The sequence below is a fragment of the Oncorhynchus keta genome, unplaced genomic scaffold (genome assembly GCF_023373465.1).
Source record: "Oncorhynchus keta strain PuntledgeMale-10-30-2019 unplaced genomic scaffold, Oket_V2 Un_scaffold_2010_pilon_pilon, whole genome shotgun sequence".
Classification (NCBI taxonomy): domain Eukaryota; kingdom Metazoa; phylum Chordata; class Actinopteri; order Salmoniformes; family Salmonidae; genus Oncorhynchus; species Oncorhynchus keta.
The window spans coordinates 272,501-290,000 of NW_026290854.1; the positions used below are offsets into that span (position 1 = coordinate 272,501).

The 17,500-nt window shown below is 43.9% G+C and overlaps 1 protein-coding gene and 1 long non-coding RNA gene across 3 annotated transcripts in view; both read left to right on the forward strand.

Moving 5' to 3' along the window:
• LOC127928018 (proto-oncogene vav-like) overlaps positions 1–17,500 on the forward strand; it is an 84,245-nt gene that overhangs the window by 54,403 nt on the left and 12,342 nt on the right. Inside the window, 7 exon segments of the mRNA XM_052514924.1 lie at positions 109–131; positions 1,544–1,580; positions 3,204–3,340; positions 14,233–14,298; positions 14,656–14,687; positions 15,482–15,592; positions 15,701–15,788. Coding sequence (XP_052370884.1) covers positions 109–131; positions 1,544–1,580; positions 3,204–3,340; positions 14,233–14,298; positions 14,656–14,687; positions 15,482–15,592; positions 15,701–15,788 — 494 coding nt within the window.
• Positions 7,799–12,448, forward strand: LOC127928020 (uncharacterized). Of its 2 annotated transcripts, none has more exons than XR_008130013.1 (3): positions 7,799–7,910; positions 11,451–11,797; positions 12,232–12,448. It is a non-coding gene; the product is annotated as an uncharacterized LOC127928020 (long non-coding RNA). The 2 variants fall into 2 exon arrangements; XR_008130014.1 differs by lacking the exon at positions 7,799–7,910 and adding an exon at positions 9,357–9,429.

A 17,500-nucleotide genomic window follows, 5' to 3' on the forward strand; every position in this document is an offset into this window, starting at 1 on the left:
TGTGTGTGTGTGTGTGTGTGTGTGTGTGTGTGTGTTTTCTTTGACACTATGTTTTCTGCAGGTGTGTGTAGAGTTGTACACTCAGCTGTGTTGTGCTTTGTATTTCAGACCACTCAGGGAACGTGAAGAAGGTAAGGCTCCTTTCAGAGGCTCTTTATCTGGCAGCGTGTCACTATACTACTGAGTAATGACTGTGTGAGCTCGGAACATATCTGTGAGTCTGTTCTAGTGGGTTGTATATCTGTGAGTCTGTTCTAGTGGGTTGTATATCTGTGGGTCTGTTCTAGTGGGTTGTATATCTGTGGGTCTGTTCTAGTGGGTTGTATATCTGTGAGTCTGTTCTAGTGGGTTGTATATCTGTGAGTCTGTTCTAGTGGGTTGTATATCTGTGAGTCTGTTCTAGTGGGTTGTATATCTGTGGGTCTGTTCTAGTGGGTTGTATATCTGTGAGTCTGTTCTAGTGGGTTGTATATCTGTGGGTCTGTTCTAGTGGGTTGTATATCTGTGAGTCTGTTCTAGTGGGTTGTATATCTGTGAGTCTGTTCTAGTGGGTTGTATATCTGTGAGTCTGTTCTAGTGGGTTGTATATCTGTGGGTCTGTTCTAGTGGGTTGTATATCTGTGGGTCTGTTCTCGTGGGTTGTAATATCTGTGAGTCTGTTCTAGTGGGTTGTATATCTGTGAGTCTGTTCTAGTGGGTTGTATATCTATGAGTCTGTTCTAGTGGGTTGTATATCTGTGGGTCTGTTCTAGTGGGTTGTATATCTGTGGGTCTGTTCTAGTGGGTTGTATATCTGTGAGTCTGTTCTAGTGGGTTGTATATCTGTGGGTCTGTTCTCGTGGGTTGTAATATCTGTGAGTCTGTTCTAGTGGGTTGTATATCTGTGAGTCTGTTCTAGTGGGTTGTATATCTGTGAGTCTGTTCTAGTGGGTTGTATATCTGTGGGTCTGTTCTAGTGGGTTGTATATCTGTGGGTCTGTTCTAGTGGGTTGTATATCTGTGAGTCTGTTCTAGTGGGTTGTATATCTGTGGGTCTGTTCTAGTGGGTTGTATATCTGTGAGTCTGTTCCAGTGGGTTGTATATCTGTGGGTCTGTTCTAGTGGGTTGTATATCTGTGGGTCTGTTCTAGTGGGTTGTATATCTGTGAGTCTGTTCTAGTGGGTTGTATATCTGTGGGTCTGTTCTAGTGGGTTGTATATCTGTGAGTCTGTTCCAGTGGGTTGTATATATGTGAGTCTGTTCCAGTGGGTTGTATATCTGTGGGTCTGTTCTAGTGGGTTGTATATCTGTGGGTCTGTTCTAGTGGGTTGTATATCTGTGAGTCTGTTCTAGTGGGTTGTATATCTGTGGGTCTGTTCTAGTGGGTTGTATATCTGTGAGTCTGTTCTAGTGGGTTGTATATCTGTGGGTCTGTTCTAGTGGGTTGTATATCTGTGGGTCTGTTCTAGTGGGTTGTATATCTGTGAGTCTGTTCTAGTGGGTTGTATATCTGTGAGTCTGTTCTAGTGGGTTGTATATCTGTGACCTTTCTTGTTCCAACAGAATAAGAAGTCAGCTTCTCACAGACAAGCCAGTCCAGGTGAGGATCCCAGAAGTAGAGTAACATTATAGAACTGAATCAAGTTGGGATTAGATTAGAATGGGAACGTTTTTTAACTCATTTCAATTCGATTCAATTCAAGCGGCTTTATTGGCATGGGAAACATATGTTAACATTGTCAAAGCAAGTGAGGTAGATAATAAACAAATAAAAATGAACAGTAAACATTACACTCACAAGTTTCAAATAAATATACACATTTCATATGTACAGTGTTAGAATTATGTACAACTCGTTAAAGCACAAAAGGGAAAATAAATAAACATAAATATAGGTTGTATTTACAATGGTGTTTGTTCTTCACTGGTTGCCCTTTTCTCGTGGCAACAGGTCACAAATCTTGCTGCTGTGATGTCACACGGAATTTCACCCAGTAGATATGGGAGTTCATCCACATCGGATGTGTTTTTCAAATTCTTTGCCAAATCAAGTGAAATAGATAATAAACAAAAGTGAACTAAACAAAAATACAAAAGGGAAGATAAATCAACATAAAAACAGGTGTTTGTTCTTCACTGGTTTGTCTTTGTTTGTGGCAACAGGTCACAAATATTGCTGCTGTGATGACACACTGTGGTATTTCACCCAGTAGATAAAAATGTGATTTGTTTTTGAAATTATTTGTGGGTCTGTGTAATCTCAGGGAAATATGTCTCTCTAATATGGTCATACATTGGGCAGGAGGTTAGGAAGTGCAGCTCAGTTTCCACCTCATTTTGTGGGCAGTGAGCACATAGCCTGTCTTCTCTTGAGAGCCATGTCTGCCTACGGCGGCCTTTCTCAATAGCAAGGCTATGCTCACTGAGTCTGTACATAGTCAAAGATTTCCTTAAGTTTGGGTTAGTCACAGTGGTCAGGTATTCTGCCACTGTGTATTCTCTGTTTAGGGCCAAATAGCATTCTAGTTTGCTCTGTTTTTTTGTTAATTATTTCCAATGTGTTAAGTAATTATCTTTTTGTTTTCTCATGATTTGGTTGGGTCTAATTGTGCTGTTGTCCTGGGGCTCTGTAGGGTGTGTTTGTGTTTGTGAACAGAGCCCCAGGACCAGCTTGCTAAGGGGACTCTTCTCCAGGTTCATCTCTCTGTAGGTGATGGCAGGTTTGGGAATCACTTCCTTTTAGGTGGTTGTGGAATTTAACAAATTTTCTCTCTCTCTCTCTCTCTCTCTCTCTCTCTCTCTTTCTCTCTCTCTCTCTCTCTCTCTCTCTCTCTCTCTCTCTCTCTCTCTCTCTCTCTCTCTCTCTCTCTCTCTCTCTCTCTCTCTCTCTCTCTCTCTCTCTCTCTCTCTCTCTCTCTCTCTCTCTCTCTCTCTCTCTCTCTCTCTCTCTCTCTCTCTCTCTCTCTCTCTCTCTCTCTCTCTCTCTCTCTCTCTCTCTCTCTCTCTCTCTCTCTCTCTCTCTCTCTCTCTCTCTTTCTCTCTCTCTCTCTCTCTCTCTCTCTCTCTCTCTCTCTCTCTCTCTCTCTCTCTCTCTCTCTCTCTCTCTCTCTCTCTCTCTCTCTCTCTTTCTCTCTCTCTCTCCTCTCTCTTTCTCTCTCTCTCTCCTCTCTCTTTCTCTCTCTCTCTCTCTCTCTCTCTCTCTCTCTCTCTCTCTCTCTCTCAGGTCTTCCTACAATGGAGGTGTGTCAGGAGTACTATGGTTTACCTCCGCCCCCTGTAGCGTTCGGCCAACCACTGCACCTCTCCATGGGTGATGTCATCGAACTGACAAGAGCCGATGCCGACCTAACGTGGTGGGAGGTGAAACACGCACACACACACGGTGCAGGCAGAGCTTCCTGTAGTATGTGTGTGGGAGGGTGGAGATACCGTCCCTCTCTCTGTCTCTCTCTCTCTCTCTCTCTCTCTCTCTTCTCTCTCTCTCTCTCTCTCTCTCTCTCTCTCTCTCTCTCTTTCTTTCCTTCAAATGGGTTTTATTGGGGGTGCGTGTTCTTCACTTTTCTTGTGGCAACAGGTCACAAATCTTGCTGCTGTGACGGCACACTGTGGAATTTCACCCAGTAGATATGCGAATTCTTTGTGGGTCTGTGTAATCTGAGGGAAATATGTGTCTCTAATATGGTCATACATCTGGCAGCTGTTTTTTGGTAAATTCTTTCCAATGTGTTAAAATCAAATCAAATCAAATCAAATTGTATTTGTCACATACACATGGTTAGCAGATGTTAATGCGAGTGTAGCAAAATGCTTGTGCTTCTAGTTCCGACAATGCAGTAATAACCAACAAGTAATCTAACTAACAATTCCAAAACTACTGTCTTATACACAGTGTAAGGGGATAAAGAATATGTACATAAAGATATATGAATGAGTGATGGTACAGAGCAGCATAGGCAAGATACAGTAGATGTTATCGAGTACAGTATATACATATGAGATGAGTATGTAAACAAAGTGACATAGTTAAGGTGGCTAGTGATACATGTATTACATAAGGATGCAGTAGATGATATAGAGTACAGTATATACGTATGCATATGAGATGAATAATGTAGGGTATGTAACATTATATAAGGTAGCATTGTTTAAAGTGGCTAGTGATATATTTGACATCATTTCCCATCAATTCCCATTATTAAAGTGGCTAGAGTTGAGTCAGTGTCAGTGTCAGTGTGTTGGCAGCAGCCACTCAATGTTAGTGGTGGCTGTTTAACAGTCTGATGGCCTTGAGATAGAAGCTGTTTTTCAGTCTCTCGGTCCCAGCTTTGATGCACCTGTACTGACCTCGCCTTCTGGATGATAGCGGGGTGAACAGGCAGTGGCTCGGGTGGTTGTTGTCCTTGATGATCTTTATGGCCTTCCTGTAACATCGGGTGGTGTAGGTGTCCTGGAGGGCAGGTAGTTTGCCCCCGGTGATGCGTTGTGCAGACCTCACTACCCTCTGGAGAGCCTTACGGTTGTGGGCGGAGCAGTTGCCATACCAGGCGGTGATACAGCCCGACAGGATGCTCTCGATTGTGCATCTGTAGAAGTTTGTGAGTGCTTTTGGTGACAAGCCGAATTTCTTCAGCCTCCTGAGGTTGAAGAGGCGCTGCTGCGCCTTCTTCACGATGCTGTCTGTGTGAGTGGACCAATTCAGTTTGTCTGTGATGTGTATGCCGAGGAACTTAAAACTTGCTACCCTCTCCACTACTGTTCCATCGATGTGGATAGGGGGGTGTTCCCTCTGCTGTTTCCTGAAGTCCACAATCATCTGCTTAGTTTTGTTGACGTTGAGTGTGAGGTTATTTTCCTGACACCACACTCCGAGGGCCCTCACCTCCTCCCTGTAGGCCGTCTCGTCGTTGTTGGTAATCAAGCCTACCACTGTTGTGTCGTCCGCAAACTTGATGATTGAGTTGGAGGCGTGCGTGGCCACGCAGTCGTGGGTGAACAGGGAGTACAGGAGAGGGCTCAGAACGCACCCTTGTGGGGCCCCAGTGGGGAGGGTCAGCGGGGTGGAGATGGTGAACAGGGAGTACAGGAGAGGGCTCAGAACGCACCCTTGTGGGGCCCCAGTGGGGGGGATCAGCGGGGTGGAGATGTTGAACAGGGAGTACAGGAGAGGGCTCAGAACGCACCCTTGTGGGGCCCCAGTGTTGAGGATCAGCGGGGTGGAGATGGTGAACAGGGAGTACAGGAGAGGGCTCAGAACGCACCCTTGTGGGGCCCCAGTGGGGGGGATCAGCGGGGTGGAGATGTTGAACAGGGAGTACAGGAGAGGGCTCAGAACGCACCCTTGTGGGGCCCCAGTGGGGGGGATCAGCGGGGTGGAAATGTTGTTGTCAAGTAATTCTCTTTTTGTTTTCTCATGATTTGGTTGGGTATAATTGTGTTGCTGTTCTGGTTGTGGAATTTAACAGCTCTTGTCTGGATTTTGATAATTAGCGGGTATAGTCATGCATTATTTGGTGTTTTACGTTGTACACAGAGGATGTTTTTGCAGAGTACTGCATGCAGAGTCTCAATGTGGTGAGATATCACAACCATAAAGTCTCAATATGGTGAGATCTCACAACCATAAAGGACAATATGGTGAGATCTCACAACCATAAAGGACAATATGGTGAGATCTCACAACCATAAAGTCTCAATATGGTGAGATCTCACAACCATAAAGTCTCAATATGGTGAGATCTCACAACCATAAAGTCTCAATATGGTGAGATCTCACAACCATAAAGGACAATATGGTGAGATCTCACAACCATAAAGTCTCAATATGGTGAGATCTCACAACCATATGGTGAGATCTCACAACCATAAAGTCTCAATATGGTGAGATCTCACAACCAAAGTCTCAATATGGTGAGATCTCACAACCATAAAGGGCAATATGGTGAGATCTCACAACCATAAAGTCTCAATATGGTGAGATCTCACAACCATAAAGGACAATATGGTGAGATCTCACAACCATAAAGTCTCAATATGGTGAGATCTCACAACCATAAAGTCTCAATATGGTGAGATCTCACAACCATAAGGACAATATGGTGAATCTCACAACCATAAAGGACAATATCCTGAGATCTCACAACCATAAAGTCTCAATATGGTGAGATCTCACAGATCTCACAACCATAATGTCTCAATATGGTGAGATCTCACAACCATCAATAATGGTGAGATCTCAATATGGTGAGATCTCACAACCATAAAGTCTCAATATGGTGAGATCTCACAACCATAATGTCTCAATATGGTGAGATCTCACAACCATAAAGGGCAATATGGTGAGATCTCACAACCATAAAGGACAATATGGTGAGATCTCACAACCATAAAGTCTCAATATGGTGAGATCTCACAACCATAAAGGACAATATGGTGAGATCTCACAACCATAAAGTCTCAATATGGTGAGATCTCACAACCATAAAGGACAATATGGTGAGATCTCACAACCATAAAGATCTCACAACCAATATGGTGAGATCTCACAACCATAAAGTCTCAATATGGTGAGATCTCACAACCATAAAGGACAATATGGTGAGATCTCACAACCATAAAGGACAATATGGTGAGATCTCACAACCATAAAGGGCAATATGGTGAGATCTCACAACCATAAAGTCTCAATATGGTGAGATCTCACAACCATAAAGACAATATGGTGAGATCTCACAATATGGTGAGATGGTGAGATCTCACAACCATAAAGGCAATATGGTGAGATCTCACAACCATAAAGGACAATATGGTGAGATCTCACAACCATAAAGGACAATATGGTGAGATCTCACAACCATAAAGGGCAATATGGTGAGATCTCACAACCATAAAGTCTCAAATGGTGAGATCTCACAACCATAAAGTCTCAATATGGTGAGATCTCACAACCATCTCAATATGGTGAGATCTCACAACCATAAAGTCTCAATATGGTGAGATCTCACAACCATAAAGTCTCAATATGGTGAGATCTCACAACCATAAGGGTCTCAATATGGTGAGATCTCACAACCATAAAGGCAATATGGTGAGATCTCACAAATAAAGGCAATATGGTGAGATCTCACCACCATAAAGTCAATCATGGTGAGATCTCACAACCATAAGGGCAATGGTGAGATCTCACAACCATAAGTCTCCAATATTGATGGTGATGGTGATCTCACAACCATAAAGTCTCAATATGGTGAGATCTCACCATAAAGTCTCAATATGGTGAGATCTCACAACCATCAATATGGTGAGATCTCACAACCATAAAGGACAAATGGTGAGATCTCACAACCATAAAGTCTCAATATGGTGAGATCTCACAACCATAATATGGTGAGGACAATATGGTGAGAGGACAATATGGTGAGATCACAACCTCAATATAAAGAGATCTCACAATATGGTGAGATCTCACAACCATAAAGTCTCTCAATATGGTGAGATCTCACAACCATAAAGAGATCTCACAACCATAAAGGACAATATGGGTGAGATCTCACAACCATAAAGTCTCAATATGGTGAGATCTCACAACCATAAAGTCTCAATATGGTGAGATCTCACAACCATAAAGTCTCAATATGGTGAGATCTCACAACCATAAAGTCTCAATATGGTGAGATCTCACAACCATAAAGAGATCTCACAACCATAACAATATGGTGAGATCTCACAACCATAAAGGACAATATGGTGAGATCTCACAACCATAAAATATGGTGAGCAATATGGTGAGATCTCACAACCATAAAGTCTCAATATGGTGAGATCTCACAACCATAAAGTCTCAATATGGTGAGATCTCACAACCATAAAGGACAATATGGTGAGATCTCACAACCATAAAGTCTCAATATGGTGAGATCTCACAACCATAAAAGTCTCAATATGGTGAGATCTCACAACCATAAAACCATAAAGTCTCAATATGGTGAGATCTCACAACCATAAAGGTCTCAATATGGTGAGATCTCACAACCATCAATATGGTGAGATCTCACAACCATAAAAGTCTCAATATGGTGAGATCTCACAACCACAATATGGTGAGATCTCACAACCATAAAGTCTCAATATGGTGAGATCTCACAACCATAAAGGACAATATGGTGGCAATATGGTGAGATCTCACAACCATAAATGGTGAGTCTCAATATGGTGAGATCTCACAACCATAAAGTCTCAATATGGTGAGATCTCACAACCATAAAGGACAATATGGTGAGATCTCACAACCATAAAGTCTCAATATGGTGAGATCTCACAACCATAATGTCTCAATATGGTGAGATCTCACAACCATAAAGTCTCAATATGGTGAGATCTCACAACCATAAAGTCTCAATATGGTGAGATCTCACAACCATAAAGGGCAATATGGTGAGATCTCACAACCATAAAGTCTCAATATGGTGAGATCTCACAACCATAAAGTCTCAATATGGTGAGATCTCACAACCATAAAGTCTCAATATGGTGAGATCTCACAACCATAAAGGGCAATATGGTGAGATCTCACAACCATAAAGTCTCAATATGGTGAGATCTCACAACCATAAAGGACAATATGGTGAGATCTCACAACCATAAAGTCTCAATATGGTGAGATCTCACAACCATAAAGGACAATATGGTGAGATCTCACAACCATAAAGTCTCAATATGGTGAGATCTCACAACCATAAAGGACAATATGGTGAGATCTCACAACCATAAAGGACAATATGGTGAGATCTCACAACCATAAAGTCTCAATATGGTGAGATCTCACAACCATAAAGTCTCAATATGGTGAGATCTCACAACCATAAAGGGCAATATGGTGAGATCTCACAACCATAAAGGACAATATGGTGAGATCTCACAACCATCAATATGGTGAGATCTCACAACCATAAAGGGCAATATGGTGAGATCTCACACCATAAATGGTGGCAATATGGTGAGATCTCACAACCATAAAGTCTCAATATGGTGAGATCTCACAACCATGGTGAGATCTCACAACCATAATGGTGAGATCTCACACCACAACCATAAAGTCTCAATATGGTGAGCAATATGGTGAGATCTCACAACCATAAAGTCTCAATATGGTGAGATCTCACAACCATAAAGTCTCAATATGGTGAGATCTCACACCATAAAGTCTCAATATGGTGAGATCTCACAACCATAAAAAATATGGTGAGATCTCACAATATGGTGAGATCTCACCATAAACCATAAAGTCAATATGGTGAGATCTCACAACCATAAAGATCTCACCATAAAGGCAATATGGTGAGATCTCACACCATAAAGTCTCAATATGGTGAGATCTCACAACCATAAAGGACAATATGGTGAGATCTCACAACCATAAAGTCTCAATATGGTGAGATCTCACAACCATAATGGTGAGATCTCACAACCATCAATATGGTGAGATCTCACAACCATAAAGGACAATATGGTGAGATCTCACAACCATAAAGTCTCAATATGGTGAAATGGTGAGATCTCACACCATAATGTCTCAATATGGTGAGATCTCACACCATACCATATGGTGAGATCTCATAAAAGTCTCAATATGGTGAGATCTCACAACCATAAAGTCTCAATATGGTGAGATCTCACAACCATAAAGTCTCATGGTGAGATCTCACAACCATATGGTGAGATCTCACAACCATAAAGTCTCAATATGGTGAGATCTCTCACCATATGGTGAGATCTCACAACCATAAAGGACAATATGGTGAGATCTCACAACCATAAAGTCTCAATATGGTGAGATCTCACAACCATAAATGGGGCAATATGGTGAGATCTCACAACCATAAAGGGCAAATGGTGAGATCTCACAACCATAAAGGCAATATGGTGAGATCTCACAACCATAAAGGATCTCAATATGGTGAGATCTCACAACCATAAAGGATCTCACAACCATCAATATGGTGAGATCTCACAACCATAAAGTCTCAATATGGTGAGATCTCACAACCATAAAGGACAATATGGTGAGATCTCACAACCATAAAGTCTCAATATGGTGAGATCTCACAACCATAAAGTCTCAATATGGTGAGATCTCACAACCATAAATGGTGAGCAATATGGTGAGATCTCACCACCATAAAGGACAATATGGTGAGATCTCACAACCATAAAGGGCAATATGGTGAGATCTCACAACCATAAAGTCTCAATATGGTGAGATCTCACAACCATAAAGTCTCAATATGGTGAGATCTCACAACCATAAAGTCTCAATATGGTGAGATCTCACAACCATAAAGGACAATATGGTGAGATCTCACAACCATAAAGGGCAATATGGTGGGCAATATGGTGAGATCTCACAACCATAAAGTCTCAATATGGTGAGATCTCACAACCATAATGTCTCAATATGGTGAGATCTCACAACCATAAAGTCTCAATATGGTGAGATCTCACAACCATAAAGGACAATATGGTGAGATCTCACAACCATAAAGGACAATATGGTGAGATCTCACAACCATAAAGTCTCAATACTGTGAGATCTCACAACCATAAAGTCTCAATATTGTGAGATCTCACAACCATAAAGTCTCAATATGGTGAGATCTCACAACCATAAAGGGCAATATGGTGAGATCTCACAACCATAAATGGTGAGTCTCAATATGGTGAGATCTCACAACCATAAAGGGCAATATGGTGAGATCTCACAACCATAAATGGGGCAATATGGTGAGATCTCACAACCATAAATGGTGAGATCTCACCACCAATATGGTGAGATCTCACAACCATAAAGGGCAATATGGTGAGATCTCACCACCATAAAGTCTCAATATGGTGAGATCTCACAACCATAAAGTCAATATGGTGAGATCTCACAACCATAAAGGACAATATGGTGAGATCTCACAACCATAATATGGTGAGCAATATGGTGAGATCTCACAACCACCATAAAGGACAATATGGTGAGGCAATATGGTGAGATCTCACAACCATAAAGTCTCAATATGGTGAGATCTCACAACCATAATGGTGAGTCTCAATACAATATGGTGAGATCTCACAACCACCATAAAGGACAATATGGTGAGATCTCACACCATAAAGTCTCAATATGGTGAGATCTCACAACCATATAAGATCTCACCACCACAATATGGTGAGATCTCACAACCATAAAGTCTCAATATGGTGAGATCTCACAACCATGGTCTCAATATGGTGAGATCTCACAACCATAAAGGGCAATATGGTGAGATCTCACAACCATAAAGTCTCAATATGGTGAGATCTCACAACCATAAAGGGCAATATGGTGGATCTCACAACCATCAATATGGTGAGATCTCACAACCAAGGGCAAATGGTGAGATCTCACCACCATAAAGTCTCAATATGGTGAGATCTCACAACCATAAAGTCTCAATATGGTGAGATCTCACAACCATAAAGGACAATATGGTGAGATCTCACAACCATAAAGGACAATATGGTGAGATCTCACAACCATAAAGTCTCAATATGGTGAGATCTCACAACCATAAAGGACAATATGGTGAGATCTCACAACCATAAAGGACAATATGGTGAGATCTCACAACCATAAAGTCTCAATATGGTGAGATCTCACAACCATAAAGGACAATATGGTGAGATCTCACAACCATAATGTCTCAATATGGTGAGATCTCACAACCATAAAGTCTCAATATGGTGAGATCTCACAACCATAAAGTCTCAATATGGTGAGATCTCACAACCATAATGGTGAGGACAATATGGTGAGATCTCACAACCATAAAGTCACAACCATCAATATGGTGAGATCTCACAACCATAAAGTCTCAATATGGTGAGATCTCACAACCATAAATGGTGAGACAATATGGTGAGATCTCACAACCAGTCTCAATATGGTGATAAAGGACAATATGGTGAGATCTCACAACCATCAATATGGTGAGATCTCACAACCATCAATATGGTGAGATCTCACAACCATAAAGTCTCAATATGGTGAGATCTCACAACCATAAAGGACAATATGGTGAGATCTCACAACCATAAAGTCTCAATATGGTGAGATCTCACCACCATAAAGTCTCAATATGGTGAGATCTCACCACCATAATGGTGAGGACAATATGGTGAGATCTCACAACCATAAAGTCTCAATATGGTGAGATCTCACAACCATAAAGTCTCAATATGGTGAGATCTCACAACCATAAAGTCTCAATATGGTGAGATCTCACAACCATAATGTCTCAATATGGTGAGATCTCACCACCATAAAGGACAATATGGTGAGATCTCACAACCATAAAGTCTCAATATGGTGAGATCTCACAACCATAAAGTCTCAATATGGTGAGATCTCACAACCATAAAGTCTCAATATGGTGAGATCTCACAACCATAAAGACAATATGGTGAGATCTCACAACCATAATGTCTCAATATGGTGAGATCTCACAACCATAAAGGGCAATGGGTTCTATAACTGATTCAATTATTTTTAGCCAGATCCTAATTGGGATGTCAAATTTTATTTTCCATTTGATGGCATAGAATGCCCTTCTTGCCTTGTCTCTCAGATCGTTCACAGCTTTGTGTATGTGGCGCTGTGGCGCGGATGTTTAGGCCCAGGTATGTATAGTTGTTTGTGTGCTCTAGGGCAACGGTGTCTAGATGGAATTTGTATTTGTGGTCCTGGCGACTGGACCTTTATTTTGTTCTTACTGAGATTTACTGTCAGGGCCCAGGTCTGTCAGGGCCCAGGTCTGTCAGGGCCCAGGTCTGTCAGGGCCCAGGTCTGTCAGGGCCCAGGTCTGTCAGGGCCCAGTTCTGTCAGGGCCCAGGTCTGTCAGGGCCCAGTTCTGTCAGGGCCCAGGTCTGACAGGGCCCAGGTCTGTCAGGGCCCAGGTCTGACAGGGCCCAGGTTACTATGTCCAGGGCCCAGGTCTGTCGCCCAGGTCTGGGCCCAGTTACCATTTTATGGGCTTCCAGGTCTGTCAGGGCCCACCATTTCTCATGTCAGGGCCCAGCGTTGCTGTGATCCCTCGAAGCCTACCATTTACTATGTCCATACCCAGCGTCCGCTCGAAGCCTACCATTTACTATGTCCATACCCAGCGTCCCCTCGAAGCCTACCATTTACTATGTCCATACCCAGCGTCCCCTCGAAGCCTACCATTTACTATGTCCATACCCAGCGTCCCTCGAAGCCTACCATTTACTATGTCCATACCCAGCGTCCCCTCGAAGCCTACCATTTACTATGTCCATACCCAGCGTCCCCTCGAAGCCTACCATTTACTATGTCCATACCCAGCGTCCCCTCGAAGCCTACCATTTACTATGTCCATACCCAGCGTCCGACAGCTGTAGTTGTGACCTGTTTTTGTTGGTTATGTTGTCGTAGTGTCTAGTGGGGCGTATGGGGGAGGGAAGGCTGTCACCTCCAGTTAGGTGTTTGTCCCCCTGTGTGCTGAGTGTCTATTTCTTGTCCAGTTCTGGCATCTCTCTCTCTGGAATCTCTCTCTCTGGCTTCTCTCTCTCTCTCTGGCATTTCTCTCTCTGGCATCTCTCTCTCTGGCTTCTCTCTCTCTCTCTGGCATTTTCTCTCTCTCTCTGGCATTTCTCTCTCTGGCTTCTCTCTCTCTCTGGCTTCTCTCTCTCTCTGGCATTTCTCTCTCTGGTATCTCTCTCTCTGGCATCTCTCTCTCTGGCTTCTCTCTCTCTCTGGCATTTCTCTCTCTATGGCATCTCTCTCTCTGGCATTTCTCTCTCTCTGGCATTTCTCTCTCTATGGAATCTCTCTCTCTATGGCATCTCTCTCTCTGGCTTCTCTCTCTCTCTCTGGCATTTCTCTCTCTATGGCATCTCTCTCTCTATGGCATCTCTCTCTCTGGCATTTCTCTCTCTATGGCATCTCTCTCTCTGGCTTCTCTCTCTCTGGCTTCTCTCTCTCTGGCATTTCTCTCTCTCTGGCTTCTCTGGCTCTCTCTCTCTGGCATTTCTCTCTCTCTGGCTTCTCTCTCTCTCTCTCCGGCATCTCTCTCTCGGTGTATTATTGAGTAATACCATTGTAACATGTACGTTGTAGTAAATCATTTCTGTACAATAATGTGCTACAGGAGGCACTGTAAGACGGCGTGTTGTTCTAGTTGTCTGATTGGTCTGCTGTGTGTGTCACTCAGGGCAAGAACGTGACGATTGGTCAGATGGGTTGGTTCCCCTGCAGTAAGGTCCAGCCCTTCATCTCTGTGAGTACCACTGACTTGTAGTTGATTACACATGTCATGTTATAGTTATTTTTTTACCTTTATTTATCTAGGCAAGTCAGTTAAGAACAAATTTTTATTTTCAATGACGGCCTAGGAACAGTGGGTTAACTGCCTGTTCAGGGGCAGAACGACAGATTTGTACCTTGTCAGCTCGGGGGTTTTGAACTTGCAACCTTCCGGTTACTAGTCCAACGCTCTAACCACTAAGCTTTCCTGCCGCCCCTAGGCTTCATCGTGTCTGGTATTGATAGAAATACCAACATACGTTTTACTAAGTGCTTCAGGAAGCATGGGTTGTGATCTCAAAACTGTCTGACCTCTGACCTCTCTCCCCAGAGACCAACTCCCGACCTATCCGACTTCCTATGGTGAGTAATGATACCGTTCTATTTACACCTGGTATCACTCATACCGATGTTCTAGATATGCACCACCTGGTATCACTCATTCCGATGTTCTAGATATGCACCACCTGGTATCACTCATTCCGATGCTCTAGACATGCACCACCTGGTATCACTCATTCCGATGCTCTAGATATGCACCACCTGGTATCACTCATACCGATGCTCTAGATATGCACCACCTGGTATCACTCATACCGATGTTCTAGATATGCACCACCTGGTATCACTCATACCGATGCTCTAGATATGCACCACCACCTGGTATGCTCTAGATATGCACCACCTGGTATCACTCATACCGATGCTCTAGATATGTACCACCTGGTATCACTCATACCGATGTTCTAGATATGCACCACCTGGTATCACTCATACCGATGCTCTAGATATGTACTACCTACAATCTTAGAAAAAACGGTTCCAAAAGGGTTCTCCTGCTGTCCCCATAGGAGAACCCTTTTTGGTTCCAGGTCGAACCCTTTCCATGGAAAGGGTTCTACCTGGAACCAAAAGGGTTCTCTCTGAAACCAAAAATAATTCTTCAAAGGTTTCTCTTACGGGGACAGCCGAAGAACCCTTTTAGGTTCTAGATATCACCTTTTTCTAAGAGTGTGGTAACACTGCAGGGTTCTAGGATTGGAAGTGTTCTGTGTTTGAAAATAGTTATTGATAGCAATCATGGGAAAGGTTTTGTATTGTTCTAACGCAACTGCAATGGGTTCTAGGTTTGGTCATTTAAGTGATTTGGGTTCTAGGTTTGCGGGGAACATGGACCGGTCAGCGGCGAAGAACCTCCTGATTTCACGGTCGGACGGAACGTTTCTGGTCCGCCAGAAAGACGGAGGAGAGTTCGCAATCAGCCTCAAGTGAGCCTGCCTCCTTACTGGCCAATCAGAAAGGAGATGTCTAACAGCTGGCAATCTTATTCTCTCTCTCACACACACACTGATTCTCATTCACTCTGTCTCCTCCAGGTTTAACATGGACATCAGACACATCAAGATCACGTCAACAGAAGGCCTCTACCGCATCAACGAGAAGAAAGCATTCAAAGGGTTAATTGTACGTCATTCCCCTTCTTTCTCTCCTCGTCTCTCTGTCTACCCTCCTCATCTCTCTGTCTACCCTCCTCATCTCTCTCCCTCTTCCTCCCATCTCTCTGTCTACCCTCCCATCTCTCTGTCTTTCCCTCTTCCTCCCATCTCTCTGTCTACCCTCCTCATCTCTTTCCCCTTCCTCCCATCTCTCTGTCTACCCTCCTCATCTCTCTGTCTACCCTCCTCATCTCTCTGTCTACCCTCCCATCCTCATCCTCTCTGTCTACCCTCCTCATCTCTCTCCCTCTTCCTCCCATCTCTCTGTCTACCCTCCTCATATCTCTGTCTACCCTCCTCGTCTCTCTGTCTACCCTCCTCATCTCTCTGTCTACCCTCCTCATCTCTCTCCCTCTTCCTCCCATCGCTCTGTCTACCCTCCTCATCTCTCTGTCTACCCTCCTCATCTCTCTCCCTCTTCCTCCCATCTCTCTGTCTACCCTCCTCATCTCTCTGTCTACCCTCCTCGTCTCTCTGTCTACCCTCCTCATCTCTCTGTCTACCCTCCTCATCTCTCTCCCTCTTCCTCCCATCTCTCTGTCTACCCTCCTCATCTCTCTGTCTACCCTCCTCATCTCTCTCCCTCTTTCTCCCATCTCTCTGTCTACCCTCCTCGTCTCTCTGTCTACCCTCCTCATCTCTCTGTCTACCCTCCTCGTCTCTCTCTGTCTACCCTCCCGTCTCTCTGTCTACCCTCCTCATCTCTCTCTGTCTACCCTCCTCATCTCTCTGTGTACCCTCCTCATCTCTCTGTCTACCCTCCTCATCTCTCTCTGTTTACCCTCCTCGTTTCTCTACCCTCCCATCTCTCAGTCTACCCTCCTCATCTCTCTCTCCTCTCCTCATCTCTTAGTCTCCCTCTCTGTCTCCTCGTCTCTCCCTACCCTCATCTCTCAGTCTACCCTCCTCATTCTTTCCCTCTCTCTCTGTCTACCCTCCCTCATCTCTCTGTTTACCCTCCTCGTTTCTCTCCCTCTCATCTCTCAGTCTACCCTCCTCGTTTCTCTCCCTCTCATCTCTTAGTCTACCCTCCTCGTTTCTCTCCTCTCATCTCTCAGTCTACCCTCCTCGTTTCTCTCCCTCTCATCTCTCAGTCTACCCTCCTCGTTTCTCTCCCTCTCATCTCTCTGTTTACCCTCCTCGTTTCTCTCCCTCCCATCTCTGTCTACCCTCCTCGTTTCTCTCCCTCCCATCTCTCAGTCTACCCTCCTACCTCCGTTTCTCTCCCTCTCATCTCTCAGTCTACCCTCCTCGTTTCTCTCCCTCTCATCTCTGTCTACCCTCCTCGTTTCTCTCCCTCTCATCTCTCAGTCTACCCTCCTCGTTTCTCTCCCTCTCATCTCTCTGTCTACCCTCCTCGTTTCTCTCCCTCTCATCTCTCTGTCTACCCTCCTCGTTTCTCTCCCTCCCATCTCTCAGTCTACCCTCCTCGTTTCTCTCCCTCTCATCTCTTAGTCTACCCTCCTCGTTTCTCTCCCTCTCATCTCTCTAGTCTACCCTCCTCGTTCTCTCCCTCTTATCTCTCTGTCTACCCTCCTCATCTCTCCCTCTCCTTCTTATCTCTCTGTCTACCCTCCTCGTCTCTCTCCCTCTCATCTCTCTGTCTACCCTCCTCGTCTCTCTCCCTCTTATCTCTGTCTACCCTCCTCGTCTCTCTCCCTCCCATCTCTCTGTCTACCC